We start from the raw sequence: 21086 nt of genomic DNA, 5'->3' as shown, positions 1-21086 counted from the left end.
GCCTGAAGTGGGCAAATGATTTTCCCAGACCCCTGTGTGGTCTGCTGGTAACCAAAGGACAGAGGTCTCTGATGCCAAACACTCTCTGCATAGCACCAGATTGCTTTTAAGGGAAACAGCTAGGTTTCCCAAACCCTCCCTGTCTTAATTTTTGTTTTGTTACTTGACTGTGCATTTCTGTTTATGTGCACAAGTATACACATAAGCGTGTGTGGGGGCACACATATGTGTGCATGCATGTAGAGGCCAGAGGTTGATGGCAGGTATCTTACTCAGCTGTTTGCATCTTATATATTGAGGCAGAATCTCTCACTTGAAGCAAGAGCTTGCCAAGACAGCTAGTGTAGCTATCCAGCATGCCCTGGGATCCTGTCTCTGCCTCCTGAACACTAGGAATAGAGCTGAGCAGGTCCCCAGCATTTATGTGGGTCTCCTGGATCAGGACTCTGCCCCTCACATTTGTACTGTAAGCACTTTAACCCTTGAATCATATCCCCAGGCCCCCCCTCCCCCCATCCCACTGCAAATGCTGACTGTCTTAAATTATCTTGAAGTCAGGGAAAATATTTGTGGAGAGAGCTTCTCCAGGTTTGCTGGGGCTGCTTGGCACACCACTCACGAGGAATGGCTGAGGCCGCACACCTTGGTTCTGGTCACAGCGAGCCTGATATTAACATGATCTATTTCTTCCTTTCTTTTTTTAAATCATCGGATTGGGTTTGTATACCCTGCTTGATGCCTCTCCCCGATGCACTGCTACAAAGAGACACAAAATATATGAGAGGCACCCAAGCTCCCGGCCTAACTGAATAAATTCTCAAGGTTATTAAAATCCACACTCAGACATCTCCTTAATTGGATGTATGTGCATTATGGCTCACATATTTTTTATGTGGGGAATAATTAAATGCATGCTCACATGATGTGCATGCCGGAATCGTGGTGAGACTGAAATTCCAGACACTGAAGCTCAGAAACCACCAAGGTTACGGTTTTATTAATAATTCTTCATTACTTTTCCATTTTCTTGTCAAATGGCATGCCGTCTCTTCAACAAGGAGAGACCTTTATCAAAAGCCCATTCAGCTTCCAATGAACACAAAACAGCAAATAAAGGTATTTCAGAGCCCATGACATCCAGGGAGTGTAGCCACGGAAAAAATTTGCAACATAGGAAAGCAGAAGGAAGCAGAGGAAAAATCAATAGAAGATAACTTTGGACCAATAAAAAAGAGGGATGTGTGTATCTCGACCTGATAGTGGTTTCCACACGGGTCCTATCCAATGGCTGTCTTATTACTTCGACTCATTTTATCTCAAAATTACTTATCAAACCCTAACTGCATGAAGCTGGTGCACGGTGAACAGGGAATGGAATAAGGTATCTGGCATGGGAGACTTACCATAGTAAGCAGGACATAGGTAAATGCATGCAAGGTCATTTACTGAAAAAGGTATTGTGAAGGTAGGGTCCTTCCCCTCAGTGACTTTACGAACTTTACACCAGTGAATATTCTTTGGGCTTTCTTTCTCCATGGACTATACATGAATGGCTCCTGCAGGTCTCCCCTACGCTCTGCGTGTTTTCTGGATGCCCTCTCATCTCACCCCTATGTACAGCCTGCAGTGATTAGTTCAACAAACACCCACTGACCACAGCCATGTTAAGCACTGGGTAATGCTGGGTTATAGCTCAGATAGCAAGGCAAGGTTCCAGTGACCTCGCTGAGCTGAGATGCAGTTTCAGGAGGAAGCCAGATGGTAAATGTATAAATAGATGAACGAAGAAGACGTCAGCAGGCCATAAACACCACAGAGATGATAAAACAGGGCGGTGTGATGGATGGATGGCCCTGGGAGCTTCTGGACGACTCTCACCTTGAATTCATTCTGTCCCCAGTGGCTCAATTATATCATTTAGTGTCTTACACACTGGCAAAGAAAATTATGCAAATTACCCTCTTTGCTATAGACATAGATATTTCAGGCTTATTTATTTATTTCCATATCAATATAAATTTATATACACGTATGTTTATTTTATACTGTGTGTGAGCATCTACATGTGTATATGTGCATCACACTTGTGCCATGGCCATGGAGGTCAGATGGGCAGCCAGTGCTCATGACCACTAAATCACCTCTCCAGCCCCTGAAGTTATACATTTGTATGTTTTAAAATTTGTATTAGCCTATGAAAGAAAGTTGTAGCACTTGGCTTTCTGAGCCTACCTTATCTCACTGAATAGGATGCCCTCTAGTTCTGCCCAGTTTCTGCAAATGAAAGAATTTCATTTTTATTCCTGTTGGAGTGAACCTGAGTGACACTGCACACTCTCTTCACTCACTCATCTGTTGCTGGGTACTTTGGCTATCGTGAACAATGCCTGGACTAAGCACAGTTTTACATCTCTGTGACAATCAAAGGTGTGTTTGGTGTGGCTGGATTGTACTTATATGGTAGCAACATTTTCCATTTTTGAGGAACGGTCATACTGGCCAGTTGACATTCCACAAGTAGTAGATGCCTTGTTTTTTTTCTTTCTTTATTTTTTAAATGAATTTTTATAGCTAGAAGTTGTAGTATTTGGTTTCTTTCTTCTTTTGCCTTCCAAGGCTGGGTTTCACTATGTAGCTCTGGCTGGCCTGGAACTCACTGTGTACCAGGCTGGCCTCCAACTTATAGAAAACTGCCTGCCTTTGCTTCCTGAATGCTGGAGCTCAAAAGCCTGAGTCCCCACATCCAGCAGTGTTTTCCTCATCTCAGCTAATACAGTTTTTACTCAAGAAAGATTCCTAATGTTTTAGTTGCCCACTTATTTGTTTTGTGTGTATCTTTGCACAGGTGTGTGCACATGAAGGTCAGAAGTCATCCTTTTCCACCATGCAGTTTCCAAGACTCATGTTTAGGTTTCTGGGTTTTGCTCTATACATCGGTACCCACTGAGCTCTCTCACCAGTTTTAGCCAATCTGCCTGGAGCAGGCAGAAACTCAAAGTGAATTTGGTTTGTACATCCCTCATGGCTAAGAATGTTGAACAGATTTTCACCCATTTCTTGATTATTTATGCTTCTTTTGAGAACAGTCTGTTTGCTTCAGTGCTGCAGTTATTGATTGGATGACTTGTTTTTGTGTTTTTAGTATCGAACCTTCTGTGTTCCTTTTAAGTTCTGGATTTTAATCTTCTTGCAGATGAACAGTGAATGGTCTTATTCTCCTGTTCTGTGGGCTCATTCCTCCCTTGCCAATTGTCTCTTTTGAAGTCCAGAAGATTTTTAATTGTGTGTAATCCCATTTGTCACACCCTAACCTACTGGGGGTTCTTTACAGAGAGTCCTTAGGCAATCCCTAAATTTAAGTGTTTTCCCTCTGATTCCGTTTAGCAGATTCAGAGTTTGGGGTCTTAAATGAAGGCCTTTGATCTATTTTGGGTTTATTTAATTATTTCTTGAGAGAGAGAGAGTTAGAGAGAGAGAGATCCCTTTGTCTACTTGCAGGTATCCAGTTTCCCCAGTCACCACTGGCTGAAGAGATGGCTCTTGTTCTGAAGTGTGTTTCTGGCACCACGCTTTAGGTGGCGTGGGTCTATTTTCAGAGCCTCTATTTTGTTTCACTAGCTGTCATGTTTTTGTGCTGTTCCCATGTAGGTTTGGCCACTCTGGCCCTATGATGTAACTTGTTGTCAGGGGCTGCATTTTCTACTGCTATGCAGAGGGCCATTGGAATTTACATGGGGACTGTGCTGACTTGGAAGGATACTTTCAGTACTTTGCCCATTTTCACGTTATAATTCTGCTGATCCGTGAGTGAGGGGTTGGGGGGATCTTCCATCTTTATTTGTCTTACTCATTTATTCACCAATGTCTTGAGCTTTAATTATAAGGCCTTTTAACTCCTTGTTAGTTTCATTCCTGGGTTGTTTCAGTTTGAGTTTGAAATGTTCCCCACAGGCACATGTGTTTGAACACTTCAGCTCCAGATGATGGTGCTATTTGGAGAGTTCCTGGAGTCTTTAGTAGGTGTAAACTTGCTGGAGGAAGCGCCTCACTGTGGGTGGGCTTTGGAGAATCATAGCCTTGTCTTCCTGTTCTCTGCTTCCTGTGTGCAGTTGCTATGTGATCATCCAGCTCCCTGTTCCTGCTGCCACGCCTTCCCTGCCTCCCCTATCTGTCTTCCCTGCCTTCCTCTCCACCATGGGAGTCTATCCATCTGGAATTGTGATCCAAAAATAAACTCTTCCCTGAGTTACATATTGTCAGAATATTTTACCATAGCAATGACAGGGGAGCTAATACCTATGTATTTTTATTTTTAAAGTTGTCAGGAACGTAACTTAAAATTCATTTTTCAGCAGTACATTATAGATGTATGGAACAGCTATTGATTTTGTAGGTTTTTATATCCTTGCAGTTTGCTGAAAAATTTTATCAGATCAAAGAGTGTCCTAGTAGAATCTTTAATCTGAAAAGTACAGAAACATGTGGTCTGCAATAATTAGAGATAATTGGACTTCTTTCTTTCCAGTCTGTATTTCTTTTATTTCTTTCTCTCTCTTTATAGCTCCAAGACTCCAGTGCTATATTTAATACCAATGAATAAAGTGGACACCTTCATTGTCTCATTCCTGATTTTACAGGAAAGGCTTTCTGCTCTCCCTCTCCCCACTTTGTACAACTTTGTTTGTAGGTTTGTCACGAAATCTTTATTGTGTTGAGGTACCTAATTATTATTCCTGATTTCACTAGGGGTTTTCTGATGAAGGGATGTTGGATCTTATCGAGGCTTTTTCTGCATTTATTGACATGGCCATGTAACTTCTGTCCCTGCATCTGTCTATGTGCTGTGTTACCTTGATTGATTTGCATGTGTTGCATCGTCCATGCATCCTCTGAAAGAAACCAGCCTGATTATACTATCTGTATTTTAAATATGACTTTCAATTGGTTTTCCAAGCATTTTACTGAAAAATATTTAATTTTTCTTTATTCCTGAGAATTTAATACACATAAACCATGAACGGCTCTATCATCACATCTACCCTATTACTCCTCTCAACTACCTCCATATCTCCACCAACATGACCCTCTCATAACTTCATGTCTTTTTATTTATTCTTGTAGCCCACAAAGTCCAGTTAGCATTGCCCATCTGTGCACAGTGTGGGCCATCCACTGGAGCAGAGAGAGTCTATCAGTGTCCACATCCTCAGAAAAGAATGAGTCTCTCTTTCCTGACAACTATCATCTGCAGGTAGCTCCTCAGGAAAGGGTGGAGCATGAAGGTCACCTACCCACCTGTGCTGAGCTTTTAGCTTGATCCCATGCGAGTGATCACAGAGTGTTTGCTGTTTGTCAAGGAAATTAGTCTTTAGTCAGCCTCCCAATCTCTCTGTCCCTCCACAGCCCCCCAGTATATCCTTATCTGGCCATGGTGTCAGAGTAACATCAGTTTTATGCAATGACTTTGGTTGTGTTCTTTCCCTTTTTAGCCTATGGAATAGTTTTGGGAGCTTTTCTTTAAAGATCTGATAGAACTTGGCAGTGATCCTTTCCAGTCTTGGGCTTTTCTTTGTTGGGTGACTCATTACTGCTGTTCTATTTTCGTCGCTTAATACAGATCTGAGGAAGTTGTTTTTACCATCTTGATTTAATTTGGGTAGGTCATACGCTTCTAGGAATTCAGTTATTTCCTCTAGATTTTCTATATGTTCCGAACACAAGATTTCAAAGGATTCTCTAGCGGTCCTCTGAATTTCATTGGTATCTGTTGTAATGCACCCTCCTTCATCTCCACTGCTGCTAGTGTGGCTCATCTTTCACTCTCTTTTGGTTACTTTATGGAAAGGCTTGTTCATTTGGTTCTCTTTTCAAAAATCCAAACTTATGTCTGTTTGTCTGTCTGTCTTTCTTCCATCCCTCCTTCCCTCCTTCTCTTCTTTTCTTTTTGTAGTGTTATTTTAGTCTTCCTTTAATCAACTTGTGCTCTGGTTTTTGTTATTTCTTTCTACTGATTTTGAGGTTCTGTAGTTTTTATTGTTCTAATCCTTTGAAGTGTATTAAGTTATTAATCTGCAGTTGGAATTTTAATGTAAGGACTGTCACCTATACTTCTGCAACCCAAGGGTTCTAATAAATTCTGTTTTCTTTTCATTTGATTCTAGGATTTAGAAAATATTTTCCCCTGCTTTCATCAACATACCATTGATGATTTGAGTTGTATTCTCCAACCTCTTTGTTCTTTTATAGTTTATGCCATGCTTTCCCTTTTGATTTTTAGTGTTATTTCACTATTATATGCTATTCCACAGTGAATGAATTTGATTACATTTGTTGAAACTCAGTTGCTTGCCTAAAGTGCCATCGATTTCAGAGAGATTGCATGGGCTGTTGAGTAGAACTTTTTTTGCAGTTGATGGGTGGAATGTTCTGTATATGTCTAAGTCTCTTTGGCTATGACACAACTTAACTTAGAAGTTTATTTGTTGATTTTCTTTAACTAAATTATCTACTTACTCCTGAGTGGGATCTGAAGTCACTTGGCATCATTATTTCTGCCCTATCAGTTCACTTCTGACCAGTAGTGAATGAACTGGTGTGCATCAATATTTGGTGCATACATTCTTGATGGATTGTTCCATGTAGTAACACAGTAACAACCTTTATTTCCTCTGCCTAATTGGAGCTTTGCATTATCATATACAAGTATGACCACTTCTGCTTGTTTAGGGATTACATTTTCTTGGTGTACTGGCTTCCTTCCTATCATTTCCAGCCTGTGTCTTTTGATAGTGTTTCTAATAGACAATACATTATTGGATATTGTTGTTTTTTTAAGTTGAATCAACTAGTCTTCATTCAGTTGTAGGGTTATGATTATTTACATTTAGAGTTATGGAGAGGGGTTGCTGATTCCTGGATTTTCTTGGTTGCATTCCTGATCCAATCAGTCATTGGGTGCCCTTTTCTCTGTCCCCTACTCACACTGGAGGTTTGGAAGTTTATCCACTCCTCTTGTGATATACTACACTCCTGTGCTTGATGATGTCCTTCTTCCGTTGATTCCTTTGGGTATGCTAAATCTGTGAGTTGGGCTAGTTTTGTATGGCTGATGATATTCCAGCTTGTACACCCTGAAGTGGCTGGTTTCTAGCCCAGGGATGTCTCCCGTATGTGTTGAAAAGAAGATGCAAACACAGCGATGAGATCCACACAGCAGGTCAGTTTCTGTTCCTTCAAAACCAGCTCAGTATTAAACATGCTACTGGTAGGATGAAGCTGTGAAGGTTAATTATTACACTTCGAACCTCAGAGTCCTCAGTGAGCATTGCAGCAGAGAGATAGATCAGCATAGAGATTGTGCCTCAAGCTCAGGGATAGCTAACATCTCTGCCATTATTCTCAAATGATGAGCTCAACTTTCTAGCTACCAAGGGCAAGAATGCCCACTACACTCTTCCTGCTCCCTGAAATTCTTGGTATGTTGACATCAGGCCTTCTCTTCCTCCCAATCATCTTCCATACTGGGGTTGTGGTTGATTGCTCCTGGGCTCCAAGTAATTCTTGTTCATAATCAGGGTCAAAGGGCAGCTTAGTCCTAAAGGATAGATTTCCTCTCCAGATGGCATCAGTCACAATTCATGAGACTTGAGTAGAAAATTGGACCCCCTCTGCCCTCCTGGCCCCTGGTGGAGCAGTGGGCTACACCAGAACCAAAACCAATTGGAGGCTTCAAAAACTGTGGTATTGGAGGCTTCAGAAAGCCATGGTTTTGTCCTGGGGTAGTGTGCTGTGGTTCCTTTTCAACTTTTCATCCCTCATCTTTGGTTCTCTGCCTGTTGTGGAGCAGCGAGGCAGGCAGAGCTGTATCCCATTCTTCTTGCCTGTTCAGTTGTCCATCTGTTTCTTCTCACTTTTCAGCCATCCTGCCCCACCCTCACGAATTCTGATGCTTCTCTATCATGTCTCTTTTTATATATGATAGTTATCCTTACCATCGGCTGTAAAATGTGGGTATCAATCAAGCAGCCTCAAGGAGCCTTTTTAAAATGTTGGTCTCTGTTTCCTGACCAATAGAATGATCTCCGTCTTCAGACTATTAGAATGAAATAATTTAAAATGTAATGTAAAGAAGTCATCAAATGAATCACTTCCTGAAAATATAAATATTTGTCCTTGACAGAGGAAGAAGTAACCATCGACGTACAGGTAAGAAAATTGTGTTCTGGGTTGCATATGTTGTTTTCATATGTATATACATATGAATGTGTGTGTGTGTGTGTGTGTGTGTGTGTGTGTATGGATGTTCCTGTGAGTATGTGTGCACACACATGCACATTTGCATTATGACAAGTGGTCAACCTTTGGTGTCATTCCCCAGCAGCTTTCTTGTTTATTTTTGAAATCTGGGACCTAGGGGACTTGCCAGCTATGCTATGGTCATTGGCCAGTGAGCCTCAGGGATCAACCACGCATCTCCAGCTCCCCAGTGCTGGGATTAAAAACCCTGTGCCACCCATTCAGCTTTGTGGCTATGCGCTGGAGGTTAAACTTAGATCCTCATGCCTAGGCAGCCAGTACTTTTCTGATGGAGGCACATCCCTAGATTCAGAAAGTTGCATTTTATAATATGATAAAAATGTATGTCCATAGGTGTTTTGCCTGCATGTATGGCACATACCACCTGTGTGCCAGATACCCCTAGAGATCCGGAGGGAGCTGGATTTCCTAGAACTGGGGTTCAGATGATTGTAATTACCATTTTGTGACCGTGAACCAACCCAGATCCTCTGCAAGAACAGCTAGTGCTCTTAACCTCCGAGCCATTACTCCAGCCCTGAAGAAAGTTAAAATTTTAAGACACTGGACCCTATCACCAAATCCAGTTGCCTGATTTTTATTTATTTATTTATTTATTTATTTATTTATTTATTTATTTATTTATTGGTTTTTAGAGACAGGGTTTCTCTGTATAGCCCTGGCTGTCCTGGAACTCACTCTGTAGACCAGGCTGGTCTCAAACTCAGAAATCTGCCTGCCAATGTCTCCCAAGTCCTGGGATTAAAGGTGTGCGCCATCACTGCCTGGCTCTGATTTCTTTTTATGCTAGCTGTGAAACTTTCATAAAACAAAACAAAACAAAACAAAACAAAATAAAAGACAAAAACCTTTTCCTGTTCTATAACAGGGAAATTGAGAAGTGCTATTTGATGTATTATGTAAGGATGGATATTATATATGGAAGAGCCTAATCCAGTGCCTTCTCCCTGTTATGGGAACCCAGAAAAAGGCAGCATGACACAGCCCAGGACAAACCACTGCTCTAGTAAGGACAAGTCTAAGCCATCTATCTCTCATCTCAGCTCTTTCCCCATCCCCAGGCTGGCGGAGTGGGACCCTTTGTTTCTATCTTGCAGATAAATCCATTGATTGTTAGAGAGGGAAATGACTCATGAAGCCAGTACACTTGGCACTATGAATAGCAGCAATGGGCAGCATTTCCACACATCATGTACTATGGGTAGACACCTAAGCACTTTCCATGCCCTGGTTCTTCTAGTCATCATAAAGGCCTTCTAGAGGAAGCCAACATTATCTCTGCTTTACAGAGTGGGGACTGAAGACTGCTTCCAGTTCACAAAGCTAGCAAGCACTCAACCTAGAATCCTAGCCCCAGTTGATCTGGTTCTAGACTCTGTCTTTACTCTACACTGTCTCCCACACCCCACTCTGGATGTTAGCACTCAGTAACCTGTCTACAGCCCAGAGGACTTCAGTCACCATAGAAACAATTTTGTGATGGTTCAAAATTGCTTCAAGAGCAAACCCCAAATCCATACTTGACACTGCAGAACACACAAGGTTAATGCCCAAAAGAGCCCATGGCTTCCAAAGTCCTCCCCGTTCTGCTATGGAAGCTTCAGAGTGATTGCTGATCTGGTGGGGGGTCCAGGGTCTTGAGGGCCATTAACCAGCCTTGTCATGTTGTCGAGTGCGTTAAAAGCCCATCTTTCATTTTATGGCACTATTCAGACAAAACTGCGAGCCTCTTCTTTGCTAGTTCATCTGAATACACAAATGCAGCTCAAAAAGACAGTGATCTACACAGAGGCGTTCCTAGCGGGGCTGTGGTGCTTTCTCTAATTCTGACACCAGAGCAAATACAGTTTAGAGGCAGCTGGCTGAAGCCATTGAGGCTACAGAACATATTAATAAGATACACCACCTTTCCTACTTCCAGAGGCAGAAATTGTTCAGGAAAGAAGTGGCAAAGGAGGTGGCCCTTAAAATAGGTCAGCTGGCCAGGGCCAAGTGATGACCAATGATGGATCTGTGAGTGACACTGCCTCAGGCTGAACACAGGACTCTGTCTGAAGCTCTGGCTCTGTAAGTTCTAAGAGACAATGTAATTTAACTTTAACGGTAAAGCAGAGTACAAGAAGTAAGGTTTTGTTCAGTCAGTGTGAGGACCGCTTGAAGTGTCATATCAAGGCTCCCATGGGCTTTGCTACTTCACCAAGTCTCAGATGGAAATTTGAGGACTCCCCGGCATGTGAAGTGGAAGTCATCAAGTCTCACCTTCTCAAGAGCTCTCCTTAGTTCCCCCCCCTCTGTTTTTAGCACCCACAGCAGCAGCACACCCATCTCCTCCCCAGTTATCTCCAGTACCCATCTTGTGGTCCTTGTTGCCTTCATTACCTGGCCCAGGATGGCGTTGAGGCGTTCTGATTCACAGTCCACCACCACCAGCCTCTCCTTTTTCTTCTCCAGGTCCTGAAAGAGCATCCGGTATCCTTCCTCCGTGGTTGTTAGAATGTTGACAGCCGTCACCTGCCAGTTCTTCTCGGCGGCTGTATCCAAGACTCTCTGCAGGACTGACAGGCCTGCAGCAGAGGGGAGGACAGAGAAATGGCAGCGTCAGCATTCACAGGTGACATCCGTGTCTGCCTGTGCTCGATGCAGGGCACTCCTACTTCCAGCAGGCACATTTAGCTCTCTCTGCATGTACTTCCATGGGATGCTTGATGCTATCTATACCCACTTGCCCTGTGCACCCACTGCTATTCACTATTTGTATTTAGTTCCCTAGGAGGTCACTGCTGTCTTCTACCCTATTTCTGTAGCAAGTGAAGTTACTGCTCCCTGTGTGTCTGAATGCCACACAGTGGCCATCACCTGGTCTTTATATTTTTATTTTTTATTTTTTGGTATTCTGTATGTAGGACATTATAGACTGTAAGAAGGACTGTAGATTAAAAAGCATCTAAATCTGAAATATAAGCTAAATGACTTTGATGGGCTCACTGCTCGTGTGGACTTTGGTGTCTTCCAGAGTAAAGGCAGCCTGAATAGTGCCTGCCTCACAGGGCTGATAAAGATTAAATAGGAATGTTGGGTCTGGTCTGGTCTGATGCCTTAAGGGTTCTCTAAATGGTAACTTCTTATTCTGGGTCAGTGGTATTCTGAACAAGAAGAGTCTCAGATAGGCTCATACATATGAACATTTACTAGGATCCTAGTTGGTGGCACTGTTTGGGGGTGGGTTATGAAATCTTAAGAAGGTGGGGGTCTTAATAGGGAAATTATTTCCCCCCGGAGTGGATGTTCAGGTTTTATAACTTTGTTCCAGCTCCTGTTCTCTCTTCCTCTGCTTCCCACCTGCAGATGCAATGCAAAGAGTCTGGCTTCCTGCTCCTGCCACCATGCCTTTCCTTCCATGATGGACTGACTATCTCTCTGGAACGGTGAGCGAGAATAAACTCTTCCTTGCTTAAGACTCTTCTGTCAGGGCATTTTATCACAGCTACAGAGAAGTAACCAACCCAGGAAGATTTAGTAATTGCTTATTGAACAGGCCAACTTAGTATCTAAAGGTACCTAATAACAGTGAATTGAATTTGTGAAATTTTGATATAGTTCCAATAGCTAACACTTTGTCACATAGTAGGTGTTTAGTAAATGTGTACTGTACTTCACTAGCACTTTTGATTAAGGCTGACCCCATGGAGTGGCCTGTTTCTCAGCACTACAGTTCTCCTCTTGTAGTCACCCAAGTTGTCCTTGCTTCCTTTTGTACAAGAAAGGACCACAGACTAAATGTCATGTCTCAGTGGAAATGTATAGCTTGCACTTCAGGAAGCCGGGGACATGTCGTTGGCAAAGCTGGTTGCTCTCGTAGTCTTTGGGAGAGAATCCATTCTCTTATCTCTCCAGCTCACATTTATCTTTCCTCTCTGCTCATATCCTTTAGCTTATGGTTCATCTTCAAAGCCAGCTATGATGGCCTAGGCTTTCTCATTCAATCTGACCCCAGCTCTTCTGAATCCCCACTGTCACAGTTAAAGACCATTGAGATTTGTACTAAGTCCAATGGAGTATTCTTGAACAATCTTTGCTTTCAAAGGTCAGTTCTTGAGCAGCCTTCATTGCATCTGGAACCTTGACTCCTCATTGGCAATAGCAGACACACATTTTCCAGCTTCAGAGACAAGGAAAGGGACAGGGGAATGGGGGAAGTGGGTCTTTATTTTGCCTGTCACAGGCAACTACTTTTCTGTGAACCTTTTGTACATATCACATTTCTTACTCCTAGTAACACTGCTAATTCTTTATATGGTGACCACTATGGTGTCAGGCCTCAGGAACCTCTCTAGATTGCTTCTGGTCTGATGTTGCCACTTTTGTTCATTTCCAGTGAAAGTTGCTTGATGTGAATGAGTCACATGTTTTCTGAACCTTCCCAGTGTGTTTGGTGCTATTCTGCTGGCTTTCCTCTCTTAATTCACTGGATTCTAGTGGGTCAGTCTTATTCTGATCCCTATTTTGCAGATGTGGACACCAAATCTCATTAGTTCATGGTCACACAACCAGAAAATGTTAGAGCTTAATTCTCTGAGCTCTGAGGTAGACATGGCTATTTGCAGAGTGTGGGTTCTTCTGTCAACCCAAGAAAGTCCTAACAATATGTTTCTATGGAGTTGCTATGGCTTGAGCCTTTATTATGGCACAGTATTATTCTTAAAGGGACCATTGGCAGATGACCCACACAGTGGCTGCTGTCTGAGAAGGGAAATAATTAAAATATGGAAAGAGAAGGAGAAATGAAAGGAAACAGAAAGAAATGGATGCTTCTGCTCTGTCCCTCTGTGCATTCCTTTTTGAGTGGCACCTACCACACTGCTTATAAAACTGTCTTAGTCAGCCATTCTCTTGTTCAAAGTATATAAGATCCTCTGTAGGAAACTGCCAGGAAAGTTCTCCCATGCCTCAGTTTCTAGACTTTCAAGTCTCAGTCCATTTGTTTCTTTACAGCGTTCTTATAGGACTAGGCCATATATAAGAGGGCAGCACATGGCAAGCACACACCATAAGGCTCAGAAAGAAGAGTTCCTGTATAGAAAATGAGTGAATAGAGAAAATGGGATGTAATGCAGAAGAATGGTTGCACCATGTAGGTAGATGTGATAAATAAATGCACGGCAGGATAAGGAAGCTACAGAGAGTGAAACGTATGAGAAACAACTGGAAAATGTGATTGCAAAGTTCAAAGGGAGAGGACTATAAGCACGAGGGGAAGGGGGAGAATGCTGGTGATGATGACAGTAATAGTGAGAATGGATGATAGTGGTCAGGACGGTGAAGGTAAGGATGAGAGTGGTGAGAGTGATGATGACAGTGGTGGAGACAGTAATGATGGTTGATAGTGGTGATGTTGACAGTGGAGGTAGTTTTGATGACAGTTGACAGTGATGATAGTGATGATGGTGGGATGGTGGAGGTGATGATGATGATGATGAAAAGGATGAGGAGGAGGATGACCACAGTGGTGAGGGTGATATTGGTGGTGTTAATGATGATGACTATGGTGGTAGTGATAATCGTGATGGTGATGACAGTGTTGATCATAATGGTGATAATGGTGCTGCAGCTGTGGATGGTGAAGACAATAGGCAGCAGATAAACATATATTGAGGATTTTTTGAATACACTAAATACATTTTAGGCAATGAACAAACCCATTTCAGCCATTATCTCACTAAATCTTCATGGTACATTCTTGAGATAGTGACAATTCACCTTCCTTTTAGTTGCAAAGGAATGAAGGATTTGACCCACTATATGAGTGATGAAGCTAACACATCAAGAACCTGTACGAAGTCCTAAGGTTGGGGAAGAGAGAACTTAGATTCAGATATTTTTCTGCTTTCCCCTCTATTAACAATACTGTGGGCTATGGGCCACTTTGTTGAAAACCTTGAACTTAACTTGAACATAAGAGTTTGATGAATGGTAGCCTGACTTGATGGGTTAGAAGATCCCTCTCTCAAAGGATATATTTTTACACTCTGAGTTAAATAACAGCAACCAAGGAATCATCACACAGAAAGAAAGCACCTGGCTCGCTTGCCCATGTATTCTAGGGAGACAGAAAGGCATCATTCTTCTTCCTGCTGGTGAATTTTCTCCATCCCTCAACACCTCCTTTCCTTAACTCTTAGCTTACCCCGGTCAGCATCATAAATGTAGACAAAAGTCTGCCACTTGTAATGGTCGATAATGCTAATGAGAGCTTCCTGTAGTTCCGGGCGCAGCTGAAGGACAAACTGATTGGATGTGTCAACGGGAAAACTTGGAGTGATGAAGCACACATGGAGGGCCCCACAGAAGGAGGTCAGCATGTTGACAGTCCTTCGTTCATAAAATCCAAAGATGGCGTACACTCCTTTGGAGAACTGGGAACAGACTAGAAAAGAAGATGAGAAAGGTTAGCAGGGGCTAGGGAAAAGGCTCACTAGATAAAAGCACTTGTACAAACACGATAACCCAAATTTCGATCCTAGCACTCATGGAAACAGTCAGGCATAGTTGCATATGCCTGTAACCTCCGCACTGAGGTATGGAGATGGGAAAATTCCTCGGTGTCGCTGGCCACATGCAGAGCCCAAAATGGTAATCTCTAGCTAGTTTCAATGACAGGCCACTGAAAGGAATAGTGTAGAAAGCAACAGAGGGTAACACCCATATCCTCTCCTGGTCTCTGAACATGTGCACATAGGTTCACACACTTGCACATACACATGTGCACACACTCATACCCCCCAAATTAATGAATAGAAATGCTCTAAACAAATGGCCAGATGGCTCAAAAAATCCATTTAAGCCACCATCACTAATCATCACTAACCATCTGCTGTCTAGTCATTCATCCTACCTACCAATCAACCATCCACCCATGCCTTCAAATACCAATCTGTTCAACAGCTCACTGGTCTACCCATTCTATTCACACCTTCATCTGTGTGAACCCACATCCATCTGTTTACAGCCAATGCTTATCAGAGGCCTGTTATGGACCAGCAGTCACCATAATCATTGAACATAGTAGTCACACAGCAAAGCACTTTCACACAATTAACCCTTCTTGTCACTACAATGACCCTGTTAAGAAATGAATGACAGACTTTTTTTTTTAAAGAAGGTATATTAAAACCAAGGATTGAAAATTAATAGGCCTATTTGTGCTGAGGAGAGGGCACAGTAAGCAATACACTGACCATGCAAGTGTGAAGACATGAGTTTGGACACCAAGGACATGGAAAGTTGAGCATAATAGCATGCTTGCCTGTAATCTTATTGCCTATAAAGTTAGATGGGAGGTGAGACCCGTAGATTTGCTGGCATCTCTTGGGCTAGCTTATCTGCACACACTGGAAAACAACAAAGGAACCCTGTCTCAAACAAGATAGGAAGAATGAACAGCTGAGGTGGTTTCCTGACTTCCATGTGTGTATGCTTACAAACACATATGCACACACACACACACACACACACACACACACACAATGGACATGTTCATGTTATATATCTAGGTCAAATCCAGGGTGGGTAGTTACGTTGATGGCCTAGTCCCCTTTCATTTCTTTATCCACAGCTTTTGGGCAAAGCCTAAAATCTGTCACAGGAAGGGCAGCAGCCTGCTACTGCTGCTGACATGGGTTCAGGAACACACATATGGGCTCTCTCCACCTCGCGCTTCCTCTTGGTGGATGCCTCCTGTTGATGTTTCTGTTGAGATCATGGATCTTGTTAGCAAGTTTTCAGGCCTTCCAGAGGATCTGCCACAGCAACCGCTTAGCCATGCAAATACTCCCACAGGATCCATTCTGCAGGATCCCAGCTGCTATGAAGGCTGGTTTGCAGGTGATATGATTGCTGCTTAGTGTGTGATCGGAATAAGACTAAGGGCATGAGAGCAGGCTGTCTGTCAGTCATTCTGTAAACTTCCTTTTTCTCTCTAACACAGGATGGAGCACTGACAATCTTTGCCTCAGCCAGGGGACTACCCTGACTTAATCCTGAGAAGAACTTCAGTGCATGTTACCATTCCGAGTCCGAGGAAACCCACAATTTGACTATTCCTAGAGAATTATTATTATTGCTAATGTGTTTTATTTTATTCTCTGAGAATTTCACACATGAACACATTGTGTTTCAGTTATATGCACTCCTGACAGCCACACTCCAACTCCAGGTCTGCCACTTCAACCCCCAGTTTCACGTTTCTCTCAAGGTAACTTGCCCACTGACTGCTCATTCTAGACTGAAAAAGCATGTACTCTAACTAGCCCCGTGGCTGTCCCAGGAGCTGATGGTGATACCATGACCTGAACGTTATGCTATGTGGTACTTTAAATTCATATCCATTGTTCAAATGCTTTATAATGCTCAGGAAATGTCGTAAGCTTTTTGGACACTTTGTGATTGCTCTAAGAGAAATTTTTTGAATTAAATTTTAGTGTAGAAAAGAATGAAACTTATCACAACAGACGTTTCATCCCTGTGTATTACTGAACTTCAGATATTCGCATCTCCTCCTTCATCACCTTCTTCCTCTTCCCCATTGATTTCTTCACTTTCAACAGCAACCCCCATGTACACATTCTGAATCTAGATTTGTCCAAAGAGAAAGCATGATTAAAACGCTCTTTCTCCTTCCTATTGCCTTTTCCTTTCGCTTCTCTTTAGACCCCTTCCTTCTCTGTGTGGTCTCCTTGTTACTGTCTTGTGCACATGTGCACACAGCACACACACATGTCGAGGTTTGGTCTATTGATGTGTATGTAATGCTTAGTGGGGCCCCTGAAGACCTGGTTGCCCCAGAGAGTCTGCACATAGACCCAATCGATGCTATGTGACCTTGTCCCCAAGCTATTTCTGATTTGTAAGTAAAGATGCTGATAGCCAATAGCTGGGCAGAAGAGACATAGGTGGGACTTGGAGTTCCCAGGCTTGGGGACTGAAAAGAACCACAAGAGAGAGATAAAAGTGAGGAAGAAGAGAAATTCACCATGGGTTAGGAATCAAGAAAACAGGTTTAGGAATTCTCTGGTGGAATTTTTGGGGTCACTTATATATACTATCATATCATCTGCAAAAAGTGATATTTTGACTTATTCCTTTCCAATTTGTATCCCCTTGATCTCCTTTTGTTTTTGAATTGCTCTGGCTAGGACTTCAAGTACTATATTGAATAGGTAGGGAGAAAGTGACCAGCCTTTTCTAGTCCCTGATTTTAGTGGGATTGCTTCGAGTTTCTCTCCCTTTAGTTTGATGTTGGCTACTGGTTTGCTGTAGATTGCTTTTATTATGTTTAGGTATGGACCTTGAATCCCTGATTATCCCACCCCGCGGGATTCAGTTATTCGTGGGTGCGAGGGGGACCGCGAACCTGGAAGGAAATGGGAGTAAAAGAAAGAAAGTCGGAGGACCAAGTAGATATATCAACCTATCAAGGTCTCGTTTATTAGGCTGAGGTGCCTTCTTTTTAAAGCATACATCTCGGGGAATATGGGAGGGGTCAAGGGAGACTTATACAAAGAACAAAGAAGTGGGCATCTGCTGACATGAGGGCCGAAGTCAGGCTCCAGGCAGCGGGCACTCTGGATCTTATCTCTGGAACATCGATCCTCCTTGACAGCCTTGGGGGTCAGGCTGGGCTCAGGCTTAACTCATGTCCTTGGATGGCATGGGAACTCAGGAAGAGATAGAGAAGAGGGGACTATAATTCAGCTTTTACAGCCTCAGGTGCCAAGAAAGGAATAGGGAGGAAGGGGGAGGGGTGATAACCAGCTCTTAGTACAAGGCCATTTGGCCTGTTAGGGAGATTGTGAAGGGCTCACTTTCTCACGGGATGGTCTCTGACACCTGATCTTTCCAAGCTTTTATCATGAAGGGGAGTTAGATTTTGTTAAATGCTTTGTCAGCACCTAACAAAATGAACATGTGGTTTTTGTCTTTGAGTTTGTTTATATAGTGGACTATGTTGATGGATTTCTGTATATTAAACCATTCCTGCATCCCTGAGATGAAGCCTACTTTGTCATGATGGATGATCATTTTGATGTGTTCTTGGATTCGGTTTGCGAGGATTTTATTGAGTATTTTTGCATCGATATTCATAAGGGAAATTGGTCTGAAGTACTCTTTCTTTGTTGGATCTTTGTGTGGTTTAGGTATCAGAGTAATTGTGGCTTCATAGAATGAATTGGGTAGAGTACCTTCTGTTTCTATTTTGTGTAATAGTTTGAGAAGAGTTGGAATTAGGTCTTCTTTGAAGATCAGATAGAACTCTGCACTAAACCCATTTGGTCCTGGGCTTTTTTTGGTTGGGAGACTATTGTTGACTGCTTCTATTTCTTTAGGGAGAATGGGACTGTTTAGATTGTTAATCTGATTCTGATTTAACTTTTGTACCTGGTATCTGTCTAGAAAGTTGTCCATTTCATCCAGGTTTTCTAGTTTTGTTGAGTATAACCTTTTGTAGTAGGATCTGGTGATATTTTGGATTTCCCTAGGTTCTGTTGTTATGTCTCCTTTTTCATTTTTGATTTTGTTAATTAGGATACTGTCCCTGTGCCCTCTAGTTAGTCTGGCTAAGGGTTTATCTATCTTGTTGATTTTCTCAAAGAATCAGCACCTGGTTTGATTGATTCTTTGAATAGTTCTTTTTGTTTCCACTTGGTTGATTTCAGCCCTGAGTTTGATTATTTCCTGCTGTCTACTCCCCTTGGGTGAATTTGCTTCCTTTTGTTCTAGAGCTTCTAGGTGTGCTGTGAGGCTGCTAGTGTGTGCACTCTCTAGTTTCTTTTTGGAGGCACTTGGGGCTATGAGTTTTCCTCTTAGGACTGCCTTCATTGTGTCCCATAAGTTTGGGTATGTTGTGGCTTCATTTTCATTAAACTCTAAAAAGTCTTTAATTTCTTTATTTCATCCTTGACCAAGGAATCATTGAGTAGAGTGTTGTTCAGTTTCCATGTGAATGTTGGATTTCTATTATTTATGTTGTTATTGAAGATCAGCCTTAGTCCATGGTGATCAGATAGGATGCATGTGATAATTTCAATATTTTTGTATCTGTGGAGGCCTGTTTTGTGACAAATTATATGGTCAATTTTGGAGGAGGTACCATGTGGTGCTGAGAAGAAGGTATATCCTTTTGTTTTAGGATAAAATGTTCTGTAGATATCTATTAAATACATTTGTTTCACAACTTCTGTTAGTGTCCACGTGTCTCTATTTAGTTTCTGTTTCCACGATCTGTCCATTGGTGAGAGTGGGGTGTTGAAGTCTCCCACTATTATTGTGTGAGGTGCAGTGTGTGCTTTGAGCTTTACACTGAAATTAATAGAGGAGAAAGTAGGGAAAAGCCTTGAAGATAAGGGCACAGGGGAAAAACTCCTAAATAGAACAGCAATGGCTGGTGCTGTAAGATCAAGAATTGACAAATGGGACCTCATAAAATTGCAAAGCTTCTGTAAGGCAAAAGACACTGTCAATAAGACAAAATGGCAACCAACAGGATTTTTACAAATCCTAAATCTGATAGGGGACTAATATCAATATATACAAAGAGCTCAAGAAGCTGGACTACAGAAATTCAAATAAACCCATTAAAAAAGGGGCACAGAGAATTCTCAACTAAGGAATACTGAATGGCTGAGAAGCACCTGAAAAAATGTTCAACATAAAAAAAAAAAATCAACATCCTTAATCATCAGGGAAATGCAAATCAAAACAACCTTGAGATTCCATCTCACACTAGTCAGAATGGCTAAGATCAAAAATTCAGTTGACAGCAGACGCTGGTGAGGATGTGGAGAAAGAGGAACACTTCTCCATTGCTGGTGGGATTGCAAGCTTGTACAACCACTCTGGAAGTCAGTTTGGAGGTTCCTCAGAAAATTGGACATAATACTACCAGAATATCCAGCAATACCTCTCCTGGGCATAAACCCAGAAGAAGTTCCAACTGGTAATAAGAACACATGCTCCACTAAGTTCATAGCAGCCTTATTTATAATAGCCCGAAGCTGGAAACAACCCAGATGTCCCTCAACAATAGAATGGATACAGAAAATGTGGTACATTTACACAATGGAGTACTACTCAGCTATTAAAAACAATGAATTTATGAAATTCTTGGACAAATGGATGTATCTGGAGGATAGCATCCTTAGTGAGGTAACCCAATCACAAAAGAAGTCATTAGATATGCACTCACTGATAAGTGGATATTAGCCCTGAAACATAGAACAGCCAAGGTACAATTTGCAAAACACAAGAAAATCAAGAAGAGAGAAGATCAATGGGTGGATACTTCGTTCCTCCTTAGAATAGGGAACAAAATACCAAGGAAAGGAGTTACAGAGACAAAATTTGGAGCTAAGACAAAAGGATGGACTATCCAGAGACTACCCCACCTGGGGATCCATCCCATAATCAGCCACCAAATCCAGACACTATTGCATGTGCCAGAAAGATTTTGCTGAAGGGACCCTGGTATAGCTGTCTCATTTGAGGCTATGCCAGTGCCTGGTAAATACATAAGTGGATGCTTACAGTCATCTATAAGATGGAACACAGGGTCCCCAATGGAGAAGCTAGAGAAAGCACCCAAGGAACTGAAGGGGTCTGCAACCCTATAGGTGGAACAACAATACGAACTAACCAGTACTCGTGTCTCTAGCTGCAAATGTAGCAGAAGATGGCCTAGTCGGCTATCACTGGGAAGAGAGGCCCCTTGGTATTGC

General features: G+C 42.3%; 1 protein-coding gene across 6 annotated transcripts in view; it reads right to left on the bottom strand.

Annotated features, from left to right (window-relative positions):
* The window catches only part of Gria1 (glutamate receptor, ionotropic, AMPA1 (alpha 1)), a 318674-nt gene that overhangs the window by 129712 nt on the left and 167876 nt on the right, over positions 1-21086 (bottom strand). For all 6 annotated transcript variants that reach the window (XR_388348.2, NM_008165.4, NM_001113325.2 and 3 more), the window contains exons 3-4: positions 14501-14740; positions 10696-10880 (exon numbers count right to left, since the gene is read on the bottom strand). Coding sequence is in view for 5 of the 6 variants with exons in the window: in NM_008165.4 (NP_032191.2) it covers positions 10696-10880; positions 14501-14740 (425 nt within the window). In the remaining variant the exon portion in view is untranslated. The remainder of the gene's footprint in view (positions 1-10695; positions 10881-14500; positions 14741-21086) is intronic.

This window comes from Mus musculus, chromosome 11 (genome assembly GCF_000001635.26).
Source record: "Mus musculus strain C57BL/6J chromosome 11, GRCm38.p6 C57BL/6J".
Classification (NCBI taxonomy): domain Eukaryota; kingdom Metazoa; phylum Chordata; class Mammalia; order Rodentia; family Muridae; genus Mus; species Mus musculus.
This window is presented reverse-complemented; position numbering and strand designations above follow the sequence as displayed.